The sequence below is a fragment of the Pseudophryne corroboree genome, chromosome 2, assembly GCF_028390025.1.
Source record: "Pseudophryne corroboree isolate aPseCor3 chromosome 2, aPseCor3.hap2, whole genome shotgun sequence".
NCBI classification, from domain to species: Eukaryota; Metazoa; Chordata; class Amphibia; order Anura; family Myobatrachidae; genus Pseudophryne; species Pseudophryne corroboree.
The window spans coordinates 361525807-361545794 of NC_086445.1; the positions used below are offsets into that span (position 1 = coordinate 361525807).

The 19988-nt window shown below is 43.7% G+C and overlaps 1 protein-coding gene across 2 annotated transcripts in view; it reads left to right on the plus strand.

Moving 5' to 3' along the window:
* The window catches only part of CARS2 (cysteinyl-tRNA synthetase 2, mitochondrial), a 208820-nt gene extending 190479 nt beyond the window's left edge, over nucleotides 1-18341 (plus strand). The window contains exons 13-15 of one of the 2 annotated variants that reach the window (XM_063953167.1): nucleotides 8417-8515; nucleotides 12762-13010; nucleotides 13671-14558. In XM_063953167.1, the coding sequence (XP_063809237.1) occupies nucleotides 8417-8515; nucleotides 12762-13010; nucleotides 13671-13679 (357 nt within the window). In that variant the 3' untranslated portion in view covers nucleotides 13680-14558. Of the gene's footprint in view, nucleotides 1-8416; nucleotides 8516-12761; nucleotides 13011-13670; nucleotides 14559-17945 lie in introns of those variants that run through there. The other variant, XM_063953166.1, reaches the window with a different exon arrangement.
* The last annotated feature ends 1647 nt before the right edge of the window (nucleotides 18342-19988 follow it).

Sequence of the window (19988 nt, forward strand, 5' to 3'; positions counted from 1 at the left end):
TCATCTTTACCACTTTACAGCATGTTTACTTACACCAATGGTCTACATCGCATTGGTAACATGTCGGCATCCCAGCTTAGACTAGACACTGCTACCCCTTCTGATTGTTGATCACTCATACCCAGCCCACAGAGAAAATTACAGCGATTCTGTGCTACCCAGGTAGAAGATTTAATTAAGAGGGGGATTTCCCAAAAGTGCCTAAGCTCTTAAAGAAACACAGGATGCTACAGTCACGATTAGATTCATTCATTTTCTGGTCATTATAGACTAGCTGTCCTTTCTCTCATTATAAGACCAGGTGATTGAGCTGCAAAAGCCTGGACTGTACATCTGGTAGTATGGCTGAGTAAGAGGCAGTGCTTCCTACTAATAGCAGAAGGTTGTTTAAAACCCTTTCGACAGTCAAAATATTATCAGTGTAATGTCACACGCACAATGTCATTTTGTTTACATTTATAGTTTACTTTATAAAGAGCAAAAGTAATACAACAAGACTAGGTAATAGTAAACAGGCAGAGGTAAGAGGGCCCTTCTCAGAAGCTTATGGTCAATACAGTAGTAGTGTGGTTTAAGCATTTTAACAGTATTGCTCCAGAGTTCCACTCGCAGCGGGGGCAATTAGAGAGCAGCCGAAATGGGAAATACCTGGTGAGAATTCCTGCTTGGACGAGTAAGGACTGGTCCCACCATGCACAGCAGATCTCTCCAAGGTGTGCTGTGGTACCACATCAGGCTGCATGACTCAACTGCAGGGACAACAGCAGAAGCAACCTAGTGGTCGCTCCCTCATCCCTTGTTCACTGCTATGCAGACAAGTGAAAACGACAGCATCGGACACACTGCTGTCACTTTGCATTCTTACTGGCCCTCTGCCAATTATGTTACTCTTATACATGCAATTGTTATTTGTTGTGGTTCCGATTTTCCTGTGATAGCTTAGACCTTTGAGAAATTCATGCTATAAGTTCCAAGCAATTATGGTGGAATATTTACCTTGTGAGATTTTTTATTTTATGTCTTATAATATTTCTCTTACGTCCTAGAGGATGCTGGGGACTCCGTAAGGACCATGGGGTATAGACGGGCTCCGCAGGAGACATGGGCACTCTAAAGACTTTAGACGGGTGTGCACTGGCTCCTCCCTCTATGCCCCTCCTCCAGACCTCAGTTAGATCCTGTGCCCAGAGGAGACTGGATGCACTGCAGGGGGAGCTCTACTGAGTTTCTCTGAAAATACTTTTTGTTAGGTTTTTTATTTTCAGGGAGCACTGCTGGCAACAGGCTCCCTGCATCGTGGGACTGAGGGGAGAGAAACAGACCTACTTAACTGATAGGCTCTGCTTCTTAGGCTACTGGACACCATTAGCTCCAGAGGGTCAGAACACAGGTGTCGTCCTCGATGTTCGTCCCGGAGCCGCGCCGCCGTCCTCCTCACAGAGCCGGAAGATAGAAGCCAGGTGAGTATAAGAAGAAAGTAGAGTTCACAGGCGGCAGAAGACTTCAGATCTTCACTGAGGTACCGTTCAGCGGTAACGCTGCGCACCCTTGCTCCCACACATACACACACAGAAGGCACTGTACGGGTGCAGGGCGCAGGGGGGGCGCCCTGGGCAGCAATATTAACCTCAAGGGACACTGGCTAATATATTAGATACTGCGGAGGCAGCATATTGAACCCCCCCTTCCCGCCAGTATAAAGAATTTGAGCGGGACCGAAGCCCGCCGTTGAGGGGGCTGAGCTTGATCCTCCAGCACTAACCAGCACCATTTTTCTCCACAGCAAGCTGCAGAGAAGCCGCTCCCCGGACTCTGCCCTGCTGAGCAAGTACAGAGGGCAAAAAAGAGGGGGGGGGGGGGGCACATTTAATTGGCGCAGTGAGTGTATTATTTATTCTATAAAAGAGCGCTGTACAGTCTGGGATTTTATTCCAGTGTCCAGTGGCGCTGGGTGTGTGCTGGTATACTCTCTCTCTGTCTCTCCAAAGGGCCTTATTGGGGGGCTGTCCCCATAATTGTATATCCCAGTGTGTGTGGGAGTGTCAGTACGTGTGTGACGACATGTCTGAAGCGGAAGGCTCGTCTAAGGAGGAGGTAGAGCAGATGATTGTGGTGTCTCCGTCGGCGACGCCGACACCTGATTGGTTGGATATGTGGAATGTTTTAAATGCAAATGTGTCTTTATTACATAAAAGATTGGACAAAGCAGAGTCCAGAGAAAAAGCAGGGAGTCAATCCATGGCTTTGACTGTGTCACAAGGCCCTTCGGGCTCTCATAAACGTCCCCTGTCCCAGGTAGCAGACACTGATACCGACACGGATTCTGACTCCAGTGTCGACTACGATGATGCGAAGTTACACCCAAGGGTGGCCAAAAGTATTCATTATATGATTATTGCAATAAAAGATGTTTTGCATATCACAGAGGACCCCTCGGTGCCTGACACAAGGGTATGCATGTTTAAGGAGAAGAAACCTGAGGTAACCTTTCCCCATCTCATGAGCTGAACGCTTTATTTGAAAAAGCTTGGGAAACTCTGGACAAGAAACTGCAGATTCTCAAGAGAATTCTTATGGCATATCCTTTCTCCGCACAGGACAGGTTACGGTGGGAATCCTCGCCCAGGGTGGACAACGCTTGTCCAAAAAGGTGGCGCTACCGTCTCCAGACACGGCAGCCCTCAAGGATCCTGCTGATCGCAGACAGGAGACTACCTTAAAATCAATTTATGCACATACGGGTGCATTGCTCAGACCGGCAGTAGCGTCGGCATGGGTATGTAGCGCAATAGCAGCATGGGCAGATAACTTGTCATCTGACATTGACACCCTAGATAAGGATAGCATTTTATTGACCTTGGGTCATATTAAAGACACAGCGTTATATATGAGAGACGCTGCGAGAGACGTTGGGCTATTGGGTTCAAGAGCCAATGCCATGGCAAATTCTGCTAGGCGAGCCCTGTGGACCCGCCAATGGACGGGTGATGCTGATTCAAAGAGACATATGGAAACTTTGCTTTACAAGGGTGAGGTTTTATTTGGGGAGGGCCTCGCGGACATGGTTTCCACAGCTACCGCGGGTAAATCTTCTTTTTTGCCTTATGTTCCCCCACAGCAAAAGAAAACACCTCAGATGCAGTCCTTTCGGTCGCATAAGTCCAGAAGAGGTCGGGGCTCGTCCTTCCTCGCCAGAGTTAAGGGTAGAGGGAAAAGAATGCCTGCTACGGCTAGTTCCCAGGAACAGAAGTCCTCCCCGGCTTCTACAAAATCCACTGCATGATGCTGGGGCTCCACTGCGGGAGTCCGCGCCGGTGGGGGCACGCCTTCGACTCTTCAGCCAGGTCTGGGTTCTGTCAGATTTGGATCCTTGTGCGATAGAAATTGTATCCCAAGGCTATAAACTGGAATTCGAAGTGCCTCCTCGACGATTTTTCAAGTCGGCTTTGCCAGCTTCTCCCCAGAGAGGGAAGTAGTTTTAGCTGCAATACAAAAGCTGTGTCGACAGCAGGTGATTATCAAGGTTCCCCTAATACAACAGGGGAAAGGGTACTATTCAACCCTATTTGTGGTCCCGAAACCAGATGGCTCGGTCAGACCCATTCTGAATCTAAAATCCCTAAACCTGCATCTAAAGAGGTTCAAATTCAAGATGGAACCTCTCCAGGAAGTGATCTCCAGCCTGGAAGGGGGTTTTTATGGTATCGCTAGACATAAAGGATGCATACCTTCATGTCCCCATTTATCCTCCGCATCAGGCGTACCTGAGATTCGCTGTACAGGACTGTCATTACCAGTTTCAGACGTTGCCGTTTGGGCTGTCCACGGCCCCGAGGATTTTCACCAAGGTAATGGTGGAAATGATGGTGCTCCTACGCAGGCAAGGAGTCACAATTTATCCCATACTTGGACGATCTCCTGATAAAAGCGAGATCGAGAGATTAGTTGCTGAAAAGCGTGTCACTCTCCCTGAGAGTGCTGCAGCAACACGGCTGGATCTTAAATCTGCCAAAGTCGCAGTTGATTCCAACGACTCGGCTATCATTTTTAGGCATGATTCTGGACACGGAAAAGAAGAGGGTTTTTCTCCCAACGGAAAAAGCCCAGGAACTCCAGAGCATGGTCAGAGTCCTGTTAAAGCCAAAAAGAGTGTCAGTTCATCAATGCACTAGAGTATTGGGAAAGATGGTGGCGGCCTACGAGGCCATCCCTTTCGGCAGGTTCCATGCGAGGACATTTCAGTGGGACCTTCTGGACAAGTGGTCGGGGTCCCATCTACAAATACATCAGAAAATAAGCCTGTCCCCCAGGGCCAGGGTCTCTCTCCTGTGGTGGCTGCCGAGTGCTCACCTTCTAGAGGGTCGCGGGTTCGGCATTCAAGACTGGGTTCTGGTAACCACGGAGGCGAGCCTCCGACGATCGGGAGCAGTCACACAAGGAAGACATTTTCAGGGACTGTGGTCAAGCCAGGAGGCTTCAATACTACAACATAGGAACAAAGGGTGCAGGTGCACCATACACCATTAAAATTATTATAACCATAATATATTTGAGGTTCTTGACATATATTGGCCAGTATATGAGCCTGCCCACCTGCTTCACGGTGACCTCATCGGACAGGTCCCTAACACTATAGGGGTTCACCTCCGGGACGCACAGCACCCCCAGACCACCCCAGCCAAACCACCCCAGGGCATCACACAGAAAAAGGATAGGAGTGAAAGATCAGTGTTAAGCAAATGAAAGAGGCTGCTGAATGTAAAAGAAAAGAAGAGGACAGCAGTAAAGTGTCAGTGTGTTAGAATGTGAAGTTTAGCTGAGCAGTGTTATAAGTGTAAAAGATATGTGAAAAAAGCTACATAAATATAAAACAAACACAATGTGATATAAGTGTTAAAAGTAAATGTAAGGTGGTGATGCCCCAAGGTGGTCCAGCCAGAGCAATATAGGGAGCCCTAAAAGCTCACCCCCAAACTGACTTTGTATATAAAAAGTCCAGTCCAGGCCCCGTTTCCATAAAGTCAGGAGGCTTGTCAACACATCAACGTGCTGGAATTAAGGGCCATATACAACGGCCTACGACAAGTGGAGACTCTTCTTCGCGACCTACCTGTTCTGATTCAATCGGACAACGTCACAGCAGTGGCTCATGTAAACCGCCAAGGCGGGACAAGGAGCAGAGTGGCAATGGTGGAAGCCACCAGGATTCTTCGCTGGGCGGAAAATCACGTAAGCGCGCTGTCAGCAGTCTTCATTCCGGGAGTGGACAACTGGGAAGCAGACTTCCTCAGCAGACACGATCTCCATCCAGGAGAGTGGGGTCTGCATCAAGAAGTTTTTGCAGAGATAAGTCGTTAGGGGCTTCCTCATTATAGACATGATGGCGTCACGCCTCAACAAGAAACTTTGGAGGTATTGTTCCAGGTCAAGGGACCCTCAGGCTGTAGCGGTAGATTCCCTGGTGACACCGTGGGTGTTTCCGTCGGTCTATGTCTTCTCTCCTCTTCCACTCATCTCAAAAATACGGAGAATCATAAGACAAAAAAGAGTCCAGACAATACTCATTGTTCTGGATTGGCCTCGAAGGGCCTGGTATTCAGATCTTCAGGAGATGCTCACAGAAGATCCGTGGCCTCTTCCTCCCAGGGAGGACCTGTTGCAGCAGGGGCCCTGCGTGTTCCAAGACTTACCGCGGTTACGTTTGACGGCATGGCGGTTGAACGCCAAATCCTAGCTGGGAAAGGTATTCCAAGGGAAGTCATCCCTACTCTGATAAAAGCTAGGAAGGAGGTGACGGCGAAACATTATCACCGTATCTGGAGGAAATATGTATCTTGGTGTGAAGCCAAGAATCCTCCTACGGAAGATTTCCACCTGGGACGTTTTCTCCACTTTCTGCAGACAGGAGTGGATATGGGCCTAAAGTTAGGCTCCATTAAGGTGCAGATTTCGGCCCTGTCAATATTCTTTCAGAAGGAATTGGCTTCTCTCCCAGAAGTCCAGACTTTTGTAAAGGGAGTGCTGCACATCCAGCCTCCTATTGTGCCCCCAGTGGCGCCATGGGACCTTAACGTGGTGTTACAGTTCCTTAAGTCACACTGGTTTGAACCTCTTCAAACAGTTGAGTTAAAATTTCTCACTTGGAAAGTGGTCATGTTGTTAGCCTTGGCATCTGCGAGGCGGGTGTCCGAATTGGCGGCTTTGTCTCACAAAAGCCTTTATCTGATTTTCCATGTGGATAGAGCAGAGTTGAGGACTCGTCCTCAATTTCTGCCTAAGGTGGTTTCATCGTTTCATATGAACTAACCTATGGTGGTGCCTGTGGCTACGGGTGACTTGGAGGATTCCAAGTCTCTTGATGTAGTCAGGGCCTTAAAAGTTTATGTAGCCAGGACGGCTCGGGTTAGGAAAACAGAGGCACTGTTTGTCCTGTATGCAGCCAACAAGGTTGGCGCTCCTGCTTCTAAGCAGACTATTGCCCGCTGGATCTGTAACACGATTCAGCAGGCTCATTCTACGGCTGGATTGCAGTTACCAAATTCGGTAAAGGCCCATTCCACTAGGAAGGTGGGCTCTTCTTGGGCGGCTGCCCGAGGTGTCTCGGCATTACAACTTTGCCGAGCAGCTACTTGGTCGGGTTCAAACACTTCTGCTAAATTCTATAAGTTTGATACCTTGGCTGATGAGGACCTCATGTTTGCTCAATCGGTGCTGCAGAGTCATCCGCACTCTCCCGCCCGATCTGGAGCTTTGGTATAATCCCCATGGTCCTTACGGAGTCCCCAGCATCCTCTAGGACGTAAGAGAAAATAAGATTTTAAACCTACCGGTAAATCTTTTTCTCCTAGTCCGTAGAGGATGCTGGGCGCCCGTCCCAGTGCGGACTAAATTCTGCAAGGCTTGTATATAGTTATTGCTTACTGAAGGGTTATGTTACAGTTTGATCAGTCTCTGGCTGATGCTGTTTTGTTTCATACGGTTAACTGGTTAGTATATTCCATGTTGTACTGTGTGGATGGTGTGGGCTGGTATGTATCTTGCCCTTAGGTTAACAAAAATCCATTCCTCGTACTGTACGTCTCCTCTGGGCACAGTTCTTTAACTGAGGTCTGGAGGAGGGGCATAGAGGGAGGAGCCAGTGCACACCAATCTAAAGTCTTTAGAATGCCCATGTCTCCTGCGGAGCCCGTCTATACCCCATGGTCCTTAGGGAGTCCCCAGCATCCTCTACAGACTAGGAGAAAAAGATTTACTGGTAGGTTTAAAATATTATTTTTTTTGTTTCATATTTTCGCTCCACAAACCCATTTCCTCAATATATTTTTTTATTTATATTTTAGTGTCCAATCAGTGGATCTGTTTGGTTCATAAATTAGTAGAACATAGTACTTTTAATATTGAGTGAAACAAAAAATAGAGTTCCCTATTAGAAGCTGCTGCCTTTTCTCCATGTTTAATTATTGTGCTAACTGAGCTTTTGGACTGCGCATACCAACTCCTGTTATTCTAAATGAATATCTAATTTAGGTGTTCTCGTCACCAACTGGTCTGTTATTCAGTTACAGGTTGAGTATCCCTTATCCAAAATGCTTGGGACCAGAGGTATTTTGGATATCGGATTTTTCCGTATTTTGGAATAATTGCATACCATAATGAGATATCATGGTGATGGGACTCTTGTCTAAGCACAGAATACATTTCTGTTTTATATGCACCTTATACACACAGCCTGAAGGTCATTTTAGACAATATTTTTAATAACTTTGTGCATTAAACAAAGTGTGTGTACATTCACACAATTCATTTATGTTTCATATACACCTTATACACACAGCCTGAAGGTCATTTAATACAATATTTTTAATTACTTTGTGTATTAAACAAAGTTTGTTTACATTGAACCATCAGAAAACAAAGGTTTCACTATCTCAGTCTCACTCAAAATATTCCGTATTTCGGACTATTCCTTATTTCGGAATATTTGGATATGGGATACTCAACCTGTAATATTAAAGTCCACTACAGGAATCTTTTCCACATTCTGCAGACACCAGAAAGCAGCCTTATTGTTGGGACATCCATAATACTGATGGTTACTTTTTGTATGAATTCCAGTTTGATCTCTCTTCAGATGTATTTTTGTGACCAACTGCTTACACACAATGCTTGTGAATGTTACATATTTTACCTCAAGGCTTTACTGCCACGTCTTCTGATCTTCACATTGTGCCATCCCTTCTTGCAGTATGTTTCCTATTCGATGTCAGTAGGATACAGACTATAAGTTTGGGTTTGATTACTGCAGCATATAGAAATGATGAACTTTTAACAAACACAGCATATAATTTATAATCTATATTAAAAACTAAGTGATGGATGATAGTATTTGCTTTAACATGATTGTGATGCCTTGCAGGGTGTACAGCATGCTCGGAGTCCTCTGATTTATGGTGCCATTGTGTCTTATGTGGAGCAGTTTCTGGATCTACTGGGAATTTCATTGCTACAGAAACAGGTAATACCCATAGTGGACAGTATTCATCCTTCATCTCAGCCTGGGTTTCCCAACTCCAGGCCTCCTCTCAGAATCACAACTTAAATAAATAGCACCGTCTGCGGTTCTTTTAAAACATGTCAGACAGTAATGAATACACCTGTGCTCCAGCAATGAGATATGGAAAACATGCACTGACATAGTTCCCTGAGGACCGGATTTGGAATACACCAATCTAGTCACTTCATATATTTTCATCCTCTTCAAGGCTAGTCTTTGGGGGGTTTTGTCACATAGTTGAGCAAACTTAATCTACCAAAATCTGTTGTTTGAGTAACAATAAAAAAATTAAGGCGTAGGCACGCATTTTGCAAGAAGAGGGTGTGGCCTCACAAGGAAGTTGTGTGGTCACAAATTAGTACCATTCAAATTATGCCACACATTCAATTCAAATTATGCCACACATAGCACAATCCTATTCACCGCACATAGTGCCCCTGATTCATATTACACCATAGTGATGTCCCTTATTCATGTTACACCACACAGTATTGCCCCTTATTCACATTATGTTGCACGGTAGTGCCCCTTATAGACACAATGTCCACAGTAGTAGTACCCCTTACACAAAACGCCCACAGTAGTGCTGCTTATATACAGAATGCCCACAGTAGTTGTGCCTCTTACACAGAATGCCCACAGTAGTAGTGCCCCTTACACAGAATGCCCACAGTAGTAGTGCCCCTTACACAGAATGCCCACAGTAGTAGTGCCCCTTACACAGAATGCCCACAGTAGTAGTGCCCAATATACACGCAGAATGCCCACAGTAGTAGTGCCCCTTGCACACACAATGCCCACAGTAGTAGTGCCCCTTGCACACACAATGCCCACAGTAATATTGCATGGTGTGTGTAAGCGGGATATATTGGACATGAAAGAGCCACTGCCGCTGCCTGTCATACAGCTTGACAGGTGAAGCGGGGAGGAGTGAGGAACCTGACACGGGAAGAGCTGCGCTTCACGCAGCCAGTGCCGATACCTGTCATAGAGTTTGACATTCGCAGCTGACAGCAACAGAGGACAGCACCAGCAGGTTAGCACAGCAGAGAGAGTGCCTCTCCAGCCCGGCATCTCCTTGCTTTGCAGACTTTGCAGAGTGGGTTGTGCTGGCCCTGCTTCCTTGCATCTGTCAGTGGTAGCTGCCATTTTCACTTTTTAAATACTGGGTGGATGCCAAATATTCAATATGTAAATAAAGATTTCCATTTTTAACAGAGGACCCTATAACAAGAAAACACAGCTTTTCATTGGGGCTTGTGGTTGGTCCTGTTGTACACATCTAAAAATACTTTGCTAGTGTAATATAGCTTTAAATAGACTTTTATATCTTAACATTAGTAAATTTATTGGATGGTGACAAACTATCTCATTTCTCATGGACAGTTCTAAGTGTAGTACCCATGTTAAAATATGAAGTCAGTGGTGTAACTACCGTGTTTGCAGGGGATGCAGCTGCTATGGGGCTCGTACTGGCTGCAGGGCCCGCTGCTCCCTCTGCACCCCATCACACATGGAGTTTGGACTGCTGGGATTCAACCTGACTTACCTGTCAGCATGAGGCACTCGGCCGGCCAGAGAAGGAAGAAGAGTGGCAGGTGGGATTTGTAGTTTAACTTTTACTGCTCAGATAAAGAACTACAATTCCCACGAGGCCATTTTGCCCTTACAAAGGCTCTGGCTGGGGAGCTAGGGGCAGACTCTGCCCCTTTCTAGGAGGAGGGGGTGGGGAGAGACTAGGGCTTCTGCTGATAAAGACAACCCAGCTGGCGATGCAACCTCCTCTATTGGTCTCCACATGGGTTGGTAGACACAGGCCATTTATAAACCACTGTTGATACAGTGAAACAGGTGAGCAAGCTGGAGATCAGTTTTATGTGAATTGGTGACACACTGTGGCAAGTGTTGTGAATTGAGGACACAGCGCAGCATATTATGTGAATTGGGAGGCACAGTATAGCATATTATGTGCATTACGATCACTGCAGCATATTATGCGAATTGGGGGGCACTGTGTGGCATATTATGCGAATTGGGGGCACTGTGTGGCATATTATACGAATTGGGGGCACTATGCGGAATATAATGTGCCTGCAGTGCTGGGTGTTTTATTTTTTTTATTTGTTTTTATTTCCATGTGGGGGCCAATGTTGTGGGTTTTTTTGTTTTGTTTTTCATATGTGGCAAATGTGTTTTTTTGTTTGTTTTTCTCCCTCTTGGTAGGGGATCTTTCAAGATTTTGCTGGGAGGCCCACAAAGTTCTAGTTATGCCCTTGTATGAAGTGGTTTCAGGGCCGGATTAAAGGAGGGTCAACAGGGGCAGTCGTCCCGGGTCCCTCACACAATAGGGGCCCCCATATCCCCCTGAATCATACCCAGGATCTAATTGCTTTGCTGCCCGCCGCTGGCACTATTAAAACTGCCTCCCTGTTCAGTCGCAGCGCCGAGGCGTTGCACACAATAAGTCTCACAGGAAGTCAAATCCCGTGAGACACTCACTTCACTGAGCCGCCCACTGTGTGGTCACAGCATACCAGTGGTATGCCAGCGGAGCTGCTGAATCAGGCGCCGGGTTCCCCTGCAACTCAGACCTCAGCGGTGGCAGCTTGGTGTGGCTGGGTTCTGCAATCTCCCATGTGAGTAGCCTGCTCTTTAGTCAGTGTGTGACACTGGGGGGCATTTTCTGGGCGACGCAGACAGTGGAGCTGGGGGAGCAGAGGCGGGTGCTGTCAGTTCCTGATTTCCCTACCCCTCATCTTCCTCCACAACCTAGCCAGCGCTGCTGACTGTCAGAGCTGAGAATTGACTATCTCCAATGGAGGTAGCGGTGTAGCTGCACTCCATGTGCTGAACACCTTTACTGTGTGCTTTGCCCCCACCCCACGCCCATGTGTGAGCATCACTCCAGTATGTCCCCCCAGGTCCCATATGTGTCACCATGCCACATTATGTCAGCATGCTCCCCCTCCCTCCCCAGACCCAAATGTGTGTCACCATGGGGTCCCCCCAGTTCGCACTGTCAGCCCCCCACCCTCACCTCAATGTGTGAGTGTGTGTGTGTGTGTGTGTGTGTATATATGTATATGTGTGTGTGTGTATATATATATATATATATATATATGTGTGTGTGTGTGTGTGTATGTATATATATTTACACACACACACACACACACGCAGGTCAGAGGTGCTGCACTCCTGGCGGCTTGTATAAAAATACTTCTTTCACAGCATAGGTTAGCAGTATATATATATATGTGTGTGTGTGTGTGTGTGTGTGTGTGTGTGTGTGTGTATATATATATATTCACTTTGATAATTTTATTCATAGGGGCCCCCACAACATTGTTGCCCAAAGGCCCCCACAGACCTTAATCCGGCCCTGAGTGGTTTGTTTTTATTTTGGAAATGTTCAAGAATCCTCTCTTCATACTACCGCTGGGGTACAGTAGCAGTTTTTGTGGTGACAATACATGGATAATTGGGCTATACAGTTTCATTTATTTGTAAGTACTTGGGAATACTGGCAAGCAATGTTTAAGGAAACAGCAGTCTGTTTTATTTAGTCTACAATTCAGACAGACACATGAAACCAAAGCTGCAGTGACAGGCCATATGGATGGTTCAGTTTACAGCTGCCTCCCCACGAGGGCCTGGCCTTAGATGAACTTGGCTCTCATTAGCTGCCTTGCCAGATTTAGCTTAAGCAGTACAGAACTGAGTGTTTTTATTTCCAAGACATGGATGGCTACTTTTACTCTGTGACATAACTAACACCTGAATCAAATAATTAACTCATGTGTGCCCTTTATAACCACTGTTCTCGTTCAACACGGCAGTCATCGAAACATGTTTATAACACGGCCAGTGGATGATCTTATTTATCTGCCCTTCTGTGCTGCGTGTTTACGGCTCACTGCTTAGGGGATGTTTATTCCCTGGGACATTGGCAGCTTTATAGAAAATATTCAGCCATTTACATCCGTTATTATGTACTATATGTTCTTCTACAAACAAGTTTAATTCTATAACACGGAAGGTAAAGATGGAGCTGTCAAATGTTTCAATTGAGTGAGTCACTTTCAATTAGTAACTAGTTTTGATTGTAGGACAATGCTATTTAGCCTTGAACAGACTGTTCTCAAAAGTTGAGCAGTGAGTGGTAAAACTGGATGTTGAAGTATTTTCCATCTCGTACGGATTTGTCTAGGTCACTGTAGAAGACAAAAGTTCTGCACTTCTCTCAAACTTGGCTGAAGAAATTGTAGATTTCAGAAGTAAAGTGCGTAACTTTGCCTTAGTAACAGACGAGACTATGAAAGGGTTGGCCCGAGAGTCTGCCCTTTCTAAGGAAGAAAGCAAGGAGAAGAGGAGAGGGATGATGAAAGAAAGAGAGCCTCTCATGCATGCATGTGACATACTGCGCCAGAATCTAGCTGGATATGGAATTAATATTAAGGTTAGTATTTTTTGTTCATGTATGTGAGTATGCAGACATTATGGGTGTAAAGCAAAGTTGCAAGTAAATTGGTGGTGCTTTGCTCCGAGTCGTAAGTAGCTTGCAATGTGAACGCCTCTACATATGTGCCTGGCTTGTTATACATTTTTGGGTCCCCTACTGAGATAATGAGATTATTAATTCATAACATAGATGGGCCCTTATTATGAATTACTACACTGTTACCATTTGTCTTATAGTATCAGAGTTTCTGTCACTAGGCTACGGCGGCGGGTTGCCGCGGCAACTGAGCGCGTGACACTGTGAGGTCAGATTGGTGACCTCTTCCCGGAATTCGAGCAGCGTCACCGCCGGGACCCGCGGCCGCCCAACACCAGGTGCCTGAGTGTGGGGATGATTTAAGGTGAGCACTTTATTGTGTGTTTGTCTGTACACGTAGCCTGACGAAGGGCATTAAAGCCGAAAGCGGTATTCTCAACTTGTAGTCATCATCAGTGCACACTTGTACTTGCCCTGTATTATGCCTCTAAGAAGGTGTATGTTCTCTTTCACATAGGAAAAGAGGGTGGGAGTTGTGTGGAAGATGGCGCTAATGTAGGGAGAGGGGATTTTCATTTATAATTGAATTATACTTATCCTAAGCTGTTTTTTTTTCATTAGGAGAAGTGAATGGCGGATCGGATCTCTGGCATCATATTTTCATTGTTTCACATTTCAATCATCATCTCGGTGATTCAGTTGATACATGAATTAAAAAAAATTGATAGTCCCCATATGTAGTACATTCAAATAAACCTTGTGTGTTATTAGTGATTAGCAAATGGGATGAAGCTTGCATACTGTGCTCACATAACTAAGACGGAAATGCCACATATAGGTATCTTTAAATCGAATAATAGGCTTAAAAGTTGATTTCTTTTAGCAAGAATCGTGTCTAGCTGTGATGCTAGGAATTCATACCTTACTTACACTCTTAAGGTGTAAAACACGCATTTAACATTATCTTTTATTGAGGACATCAAAGGGTGCGTACTGGTACTCACAGTGGGTGTAATGTATTGACTCCTATCATGGTTTCTTTGTGGTGCAGATGAGGTTCCAGTCAAATCTCATATAAAAAGAGCTTTAATACTTCCTCTGTGCAGCAGGACCAGACTTCCAACTTCCAATATTTCCTCCTGGCCAATGCATTCCAGAGCTGGTCTCTCATTATCAAGGCATCCACACCACTCCCACCCTCCTTTTCTGAAATCTATCTGGATCTTGGGATAGATCCTTAGGTGTTGGCAAGAGGCTGCTTTTGTCCCCATTGAAGCACCAAGGGTCTCCTGATCCCCCACTTTCTACCAACTTCACGTAGGACCTGATTCATAGTTGTGCACTATGTCGATGTTTTCGCAATTGAGCAATTATCAGCCAACCGCACATGCACCTGAGCAGCACTGCGCATGTTCCTACAATAGTTTTGCGAAAGCTGGTATGTAGAGAGGATTTATTTGCACACTGATTGACAGGAAGGGACTCTATTTTTTTTTTTATTTTTTTTTAGGGGGGGTGGTAATGGGGAGTGGTGGCTTGTTTTTGGGGCGTGTCTCAGCCTGCGTGTGTGATCCCGTATGCATTACAGATGGCTCTGGTGTTTTCTGATGGCCATTCTGTGCGACCGATTATGGAAGGATCTGTGATCACGCTATGTGTTTTTGTACGCAGTTGCCGCAGGTGGATGTCTCAATACGAATCCTGTCTGCTGAGACATTTGCATATTGGTACACAGATACTGCGAATGTATTGATGTACAACTGTGGATCAGGCCCATATCCCACATGCTTTCACTGACCTTTGCCTACATGGGAATGCCCCATTACAACCCAGTAAGACCTCTTATGTTGTAAGTGTAGATACAATTGAAGTGTGTATAACAGCATTTCCTATACTTACCTGCAACTGGGCATACATTCAACTGCATCAGCCAGTAGGGCATTCATTTGTACATTTATTATACAGTCTTCACATTTTTACATTATGGAATCAAAATGTTAAATGAAAAAATGTAGAGGATATTCTTAACTATTTACAAATAACTGATTACATAAGTATTCACCCCTAATTTCTGATGCAATTAGTTGTCTTAAGAGGGGACATAACTGCTTGGAGTCCACCTGTATACAGTGTTGCATTAAAAATAAGAATTCCTGCAGTTGGTAAATTCATTTCCAAACGAGCTTCACCATGAAGAATAAAGAACATCCAAAGTAAATCTAATCAAAGGTAACTGGAAAGCAACAATCAAGGGAAGACTGTAATATTTTAAAGACTTAATATGCCAGAAGCATTTATCAGGTCATCGTAAAAAAATGCAAAAAAAAAAAAAGCTAACAAATGGGGATTCTGTAACTAATGAAATTGCTATAAGCCTCTTTAACAGTCTTCCATGGCAGTGACGCTATAAACTGTCCGTGGGACAACACAGATCTGCAAAAAGAAAACCATTGCAGAGGAAAGCTCACGTAAAATATTGCCTAGAGTTTGCCAAAATGCATGTTAGTCCATTTTACCTTTTGGTTTCCTCAGACCATAGAGCCTTTCCTCAACTTGGTATGTGTACTGAGTGGCAGATTGTCAAAGCTGCTGGGGGTTATTCAGAGTTACATTCTGCCCCCCATTCATGTTACATTCTGCCCCACCTGCAGTGCAACATGATTTTGCCCAATTGCTAACTTTTTTGGTTTGCTAACATCTCTGAATAACCCCTACTAATTGCAACTGGTGGAACTAAAACTTTAGTGTAAAGACAAGTGGGTGAAAATTGCCGTCCAGATCTGCAAAGCTGGTAGAGACTCTCCCAAATAGACTACAAGCTGTAACTGCAGCTAAAAGTGCTTCTAGGTAATGAAACATAGGGTTTGAATACTATCATAATTCATTATTGGAGGTACTTTTCATTTATAGTAAAGAAAATCCTCTATTTTATTTGACATAACCAGCTGTTACCCCTTTCAAATATAAAAGCCTGTCTTCAACCCGGCACGGACCCGGGACACAGAACACGGGTTTACACCTTTCACACATGTGACGACCCTGAAATAACCCATGATGACACTCCTCACACCGGACCTGGGTCTTCCAGCTTTCAGTGGGAACTTAGAGCTGGTGTCATATCCAAGCTTTACTGTCCCTGGCCAGTTAATTTCTTTTAGGCATGAGCCGTGTCATCAAGACCCATGTTGCACCTTTTCAGACATATGCCGGGTCGTCAACCCAGGTTGCAAGTCCCGGGAAAAACCCTGATGGCAACCAGGGTCATGGACCCAGGACTGTCAATCTGGGTCGAACCTTTCAGACATAGGCTGATGCGCGTTCACGTGCAAAAACCTGGTTTTTAAGCGTATGTCTGAAAGGCGTATTAGAATTCCCTAATTTATTGTGATTCCAGAAAAGGTGAACACTTTGTATAGCGACAATGTTATTTATTACAGACTTGTGATATGTAAAGCTGACCATCTGTATTAGTCTTGGGGTGTATGGGCAGATCTACACACTGATTTCAGATTTAAGACTCGCACATTGTTTTCGAAGTCATCACTTTACTTGTACTTATATAGAAGAGACAACCAAAACCAGAAATAACCATGTTTGGTATCCATGTGGCACTGTATTTACAGTTTGTTCAATTTTGATAGAAGGGAAGGGGGAGAGAGAGGGAACTGTTGCACTGGAATGATCGTGTCTATCTCATATAAATATATGTAAGGAGATACCCCCAAATTTCAATACTGTATCAATTGATTGAGCAGATAGTGGGGGTGCTACCACAGATCATGTAAGAGTACATATAGCAAACAAAGGGAAAAGGAGAGAGGATCTGTTTTTGGTGCACAAATGTATGAATTTTTCATAAAACATAACTTTTAATTCATATCTTAAATATATATATGTGTGTGTGTATAATGACATGTTTATTTCATGTCTTCTGAGTTGATTTCTGCAAAATATTTAAAAAACATATGAAATTAATGTGATGACAACACTGTGAATTACTAAAAAGAAAAAGGAAAATAAACACAAATATTAAACTACTGAGCGTCTCTTTGGTATCTGTTCTCTATAATTTATGTCTCTGTATAAATTCCTGATATTGTGTATCTACTTTTATTAAATATTGTGGATATTAATATGACACAATGTCGTTGATGTACTCTTATAGACATTTTGGCATATTGCCTGGAAGAAACATTGGATACAAACGTGTATTATATAATCATAAATTTATAACAATGTGTCACTTTAGTGTTCTTATGAAATCCTTGGCTCATTGCCCAGAAATAGTGTTAGATAGAACTTTGTATCATAATAATCATATGTATCCTGCAACAGTTGTTATGCAGTTGCGTGCCACAGGTTCATTTAATGCAAGGCCGTCGTGATATTATTCCTGTCTTTCCAATTATATCCACGGTAATAGATACAGGACTAGCATGCTATATATTTATACGGGATCCTATTGGGGGAGAGTTTCTTGTGATGTAAACAGTAAGGTGTACTCCGAATCACCTCTCACATATAGTGCCAGGTTTCAAGATAGAAATGCCTTATGTATATAATATCAATGAAATCGGCAGATCACCTCTCACATATAGTTTATATGTTTTTTTAAATATTTTGCAGAAGTCAACTCAGAGGACATGAAATAAAACATGTCATTTTATATATATATATATATATATATATATATATATATATATATATATATATATATATTTAAGGTAAGAATTAAAAGTTATGTTTTATTAAAAATTCACACATTTGTGCACCAAAAACAGATCCTTTCTCATTTTCCCTTTGTTTACAGTGCGTTCACACATACCCTTCCTTCTGATTATTGATATCTCTCTATATGTGTATATTATTAACATTCTTATTTAATCTTTTCTTCAGGACAGAGGAAATATTTCTACGTGGGAACTGCAACATAATAAAGATGACTAGTACAAAGGATACATAATGTGAATTTGATTTTAAAACTGTTATTTATTCTTATATAATAGCAGATGACAAAGAATGCTATAACTTTCCTGATCTTTCAAGGAACATTTGTATTTGATCAACAACGAAAAGACCTGTGGTGCGGACATCACAAATGGGCCGGGCTTGTAGCACAGTGACAGAAATGTCACAGGAACCTTGGTTCTTCTTCTCTGCTAACACAGGCAACCAGTTCCTCTCCAGTTGTTGTGGAACTACAAACTGCAGCATGTATTTCCAGATTTGCTTGTATATTATCAGTAATGTGTATTTTTATATTATTATTTAAACATTGTTCATAAAACCAAATACACTTTAGCGTTGCATTTTTTTTCAATTATTTTTATTTACATAATACATTAGGAACACTAGAAATCTAAAACTTATGATTCTCCATACATCCACTCATACAAAACGTACCTAGGTAGCCCATGCCAAGCAAATAGCTAGCCTGCTCACTAAAATGACTCAGAGGTGCGTAGAGATCTAGGAAATTAACAGCAAGTAGCATTCCATTTATGGTAAGCAAATTTTGGACATTTAGGCCTAAGATCTCCAACTGGTTTAATAGGAAAAAGATGACCCTGTTCAGTTCTCATGGTGGCTTAGCTCTACTAGCGACCAGTTCTCCACCAACCCTGGAGGCAGCACCAGTGGGAGTATTTGATGTACAGTAGTATATGGGAAGGCGCCAAGTAATTGCTCCAGGAGTCATGAAATATCTCATTGAGAATATATATAATTTTATCTTATTACTAAATATAAAATATTGAATTGTGTTCTTTGATGTAGGTCTCTTTATATAGACAGCAATAATGTGGCTATTATAACCTGTCAGAAGAATGTAGATGGTACTCACTGTAAGTCTACACGTCCTTATTGAAATTGCAGGTGTTTATGGTCTAAAGCTTGAAATAAAGGAAACTCATGTCAGACTATTATCTACATTCTAATGTGAACTCAAGAACAATAAAAGTCAAGTGAAAAACAGTTTATGGTAAATTGCAAAACAAAACCTGCTATCCTGGTTGCAGAAGTCTGCGCGCCCTTTCATAAGAGGACTGGAGTTGGGTCCACAGTTCAGCAATGACATTGAAAATGATAAAATGTGATTAGTATACACCTGTTAGCAATAGAGGCGATTGTGATCAAACCCAAATAAAGATCAGCTGTTCCTGCAATAGCAAATGTACTAATGCTAAACACTGGTCACAGGCACAGAATCTGGCAGCCCCATGCTCAGTGCCATGTTAGTACAGCATGTAAGATGCTCTCAGCACTGATGAGGATGCCAAGACCAATATTGCAAAGAGATTTTCCCTGTGCCTCTATGATGCATGGTGAGATACTCACCCCTCAGCAACAGGATCTACCCATTACTCCTCATGCCATGTTCTTTACACACACATTGACTACTTTGTGGACCGAGCTGCCTACGACCCAATATCTCCTTGGGGCTTGGACTCTTCCTGTTTCCTAGTCTGACCAATCTGCCATAGCATTTGACATAGCCACTACCAGGCTCCCGCCACCACCCCTAAATGGCGCCTAAATGATTGTTATCTTTTGAAGCTGTCCTATGTTCACGACCTAACCACAGCTGTAACTGATTATTAACCAATGCCACTGCTGATGTAATCCCTCAACCCTCTGGGAAGGTTACAAAGCTACTCTGCATGGACTACTTATCAGCCTATTGGCCGCACAGAGAAAAGCTGAAACTGCATGAATATCAGATCTCGATTCTACAATCACTTGAATTGTTTAGATGGCTCCACTACTCACAATCCCCAGGAAATGGCTAAACCGTTTCATAGCTTCAATGCATTTCTTTACAACCAACCTCCTACAGCCCAGATTAACCCTCTCACTACTGAAGCTATTCACCCTTAAACTCCTGCTCCCTGCCCAAACCAACTGCAGCTCAAGTGGCTGCCCATAATACTTAAATTATAG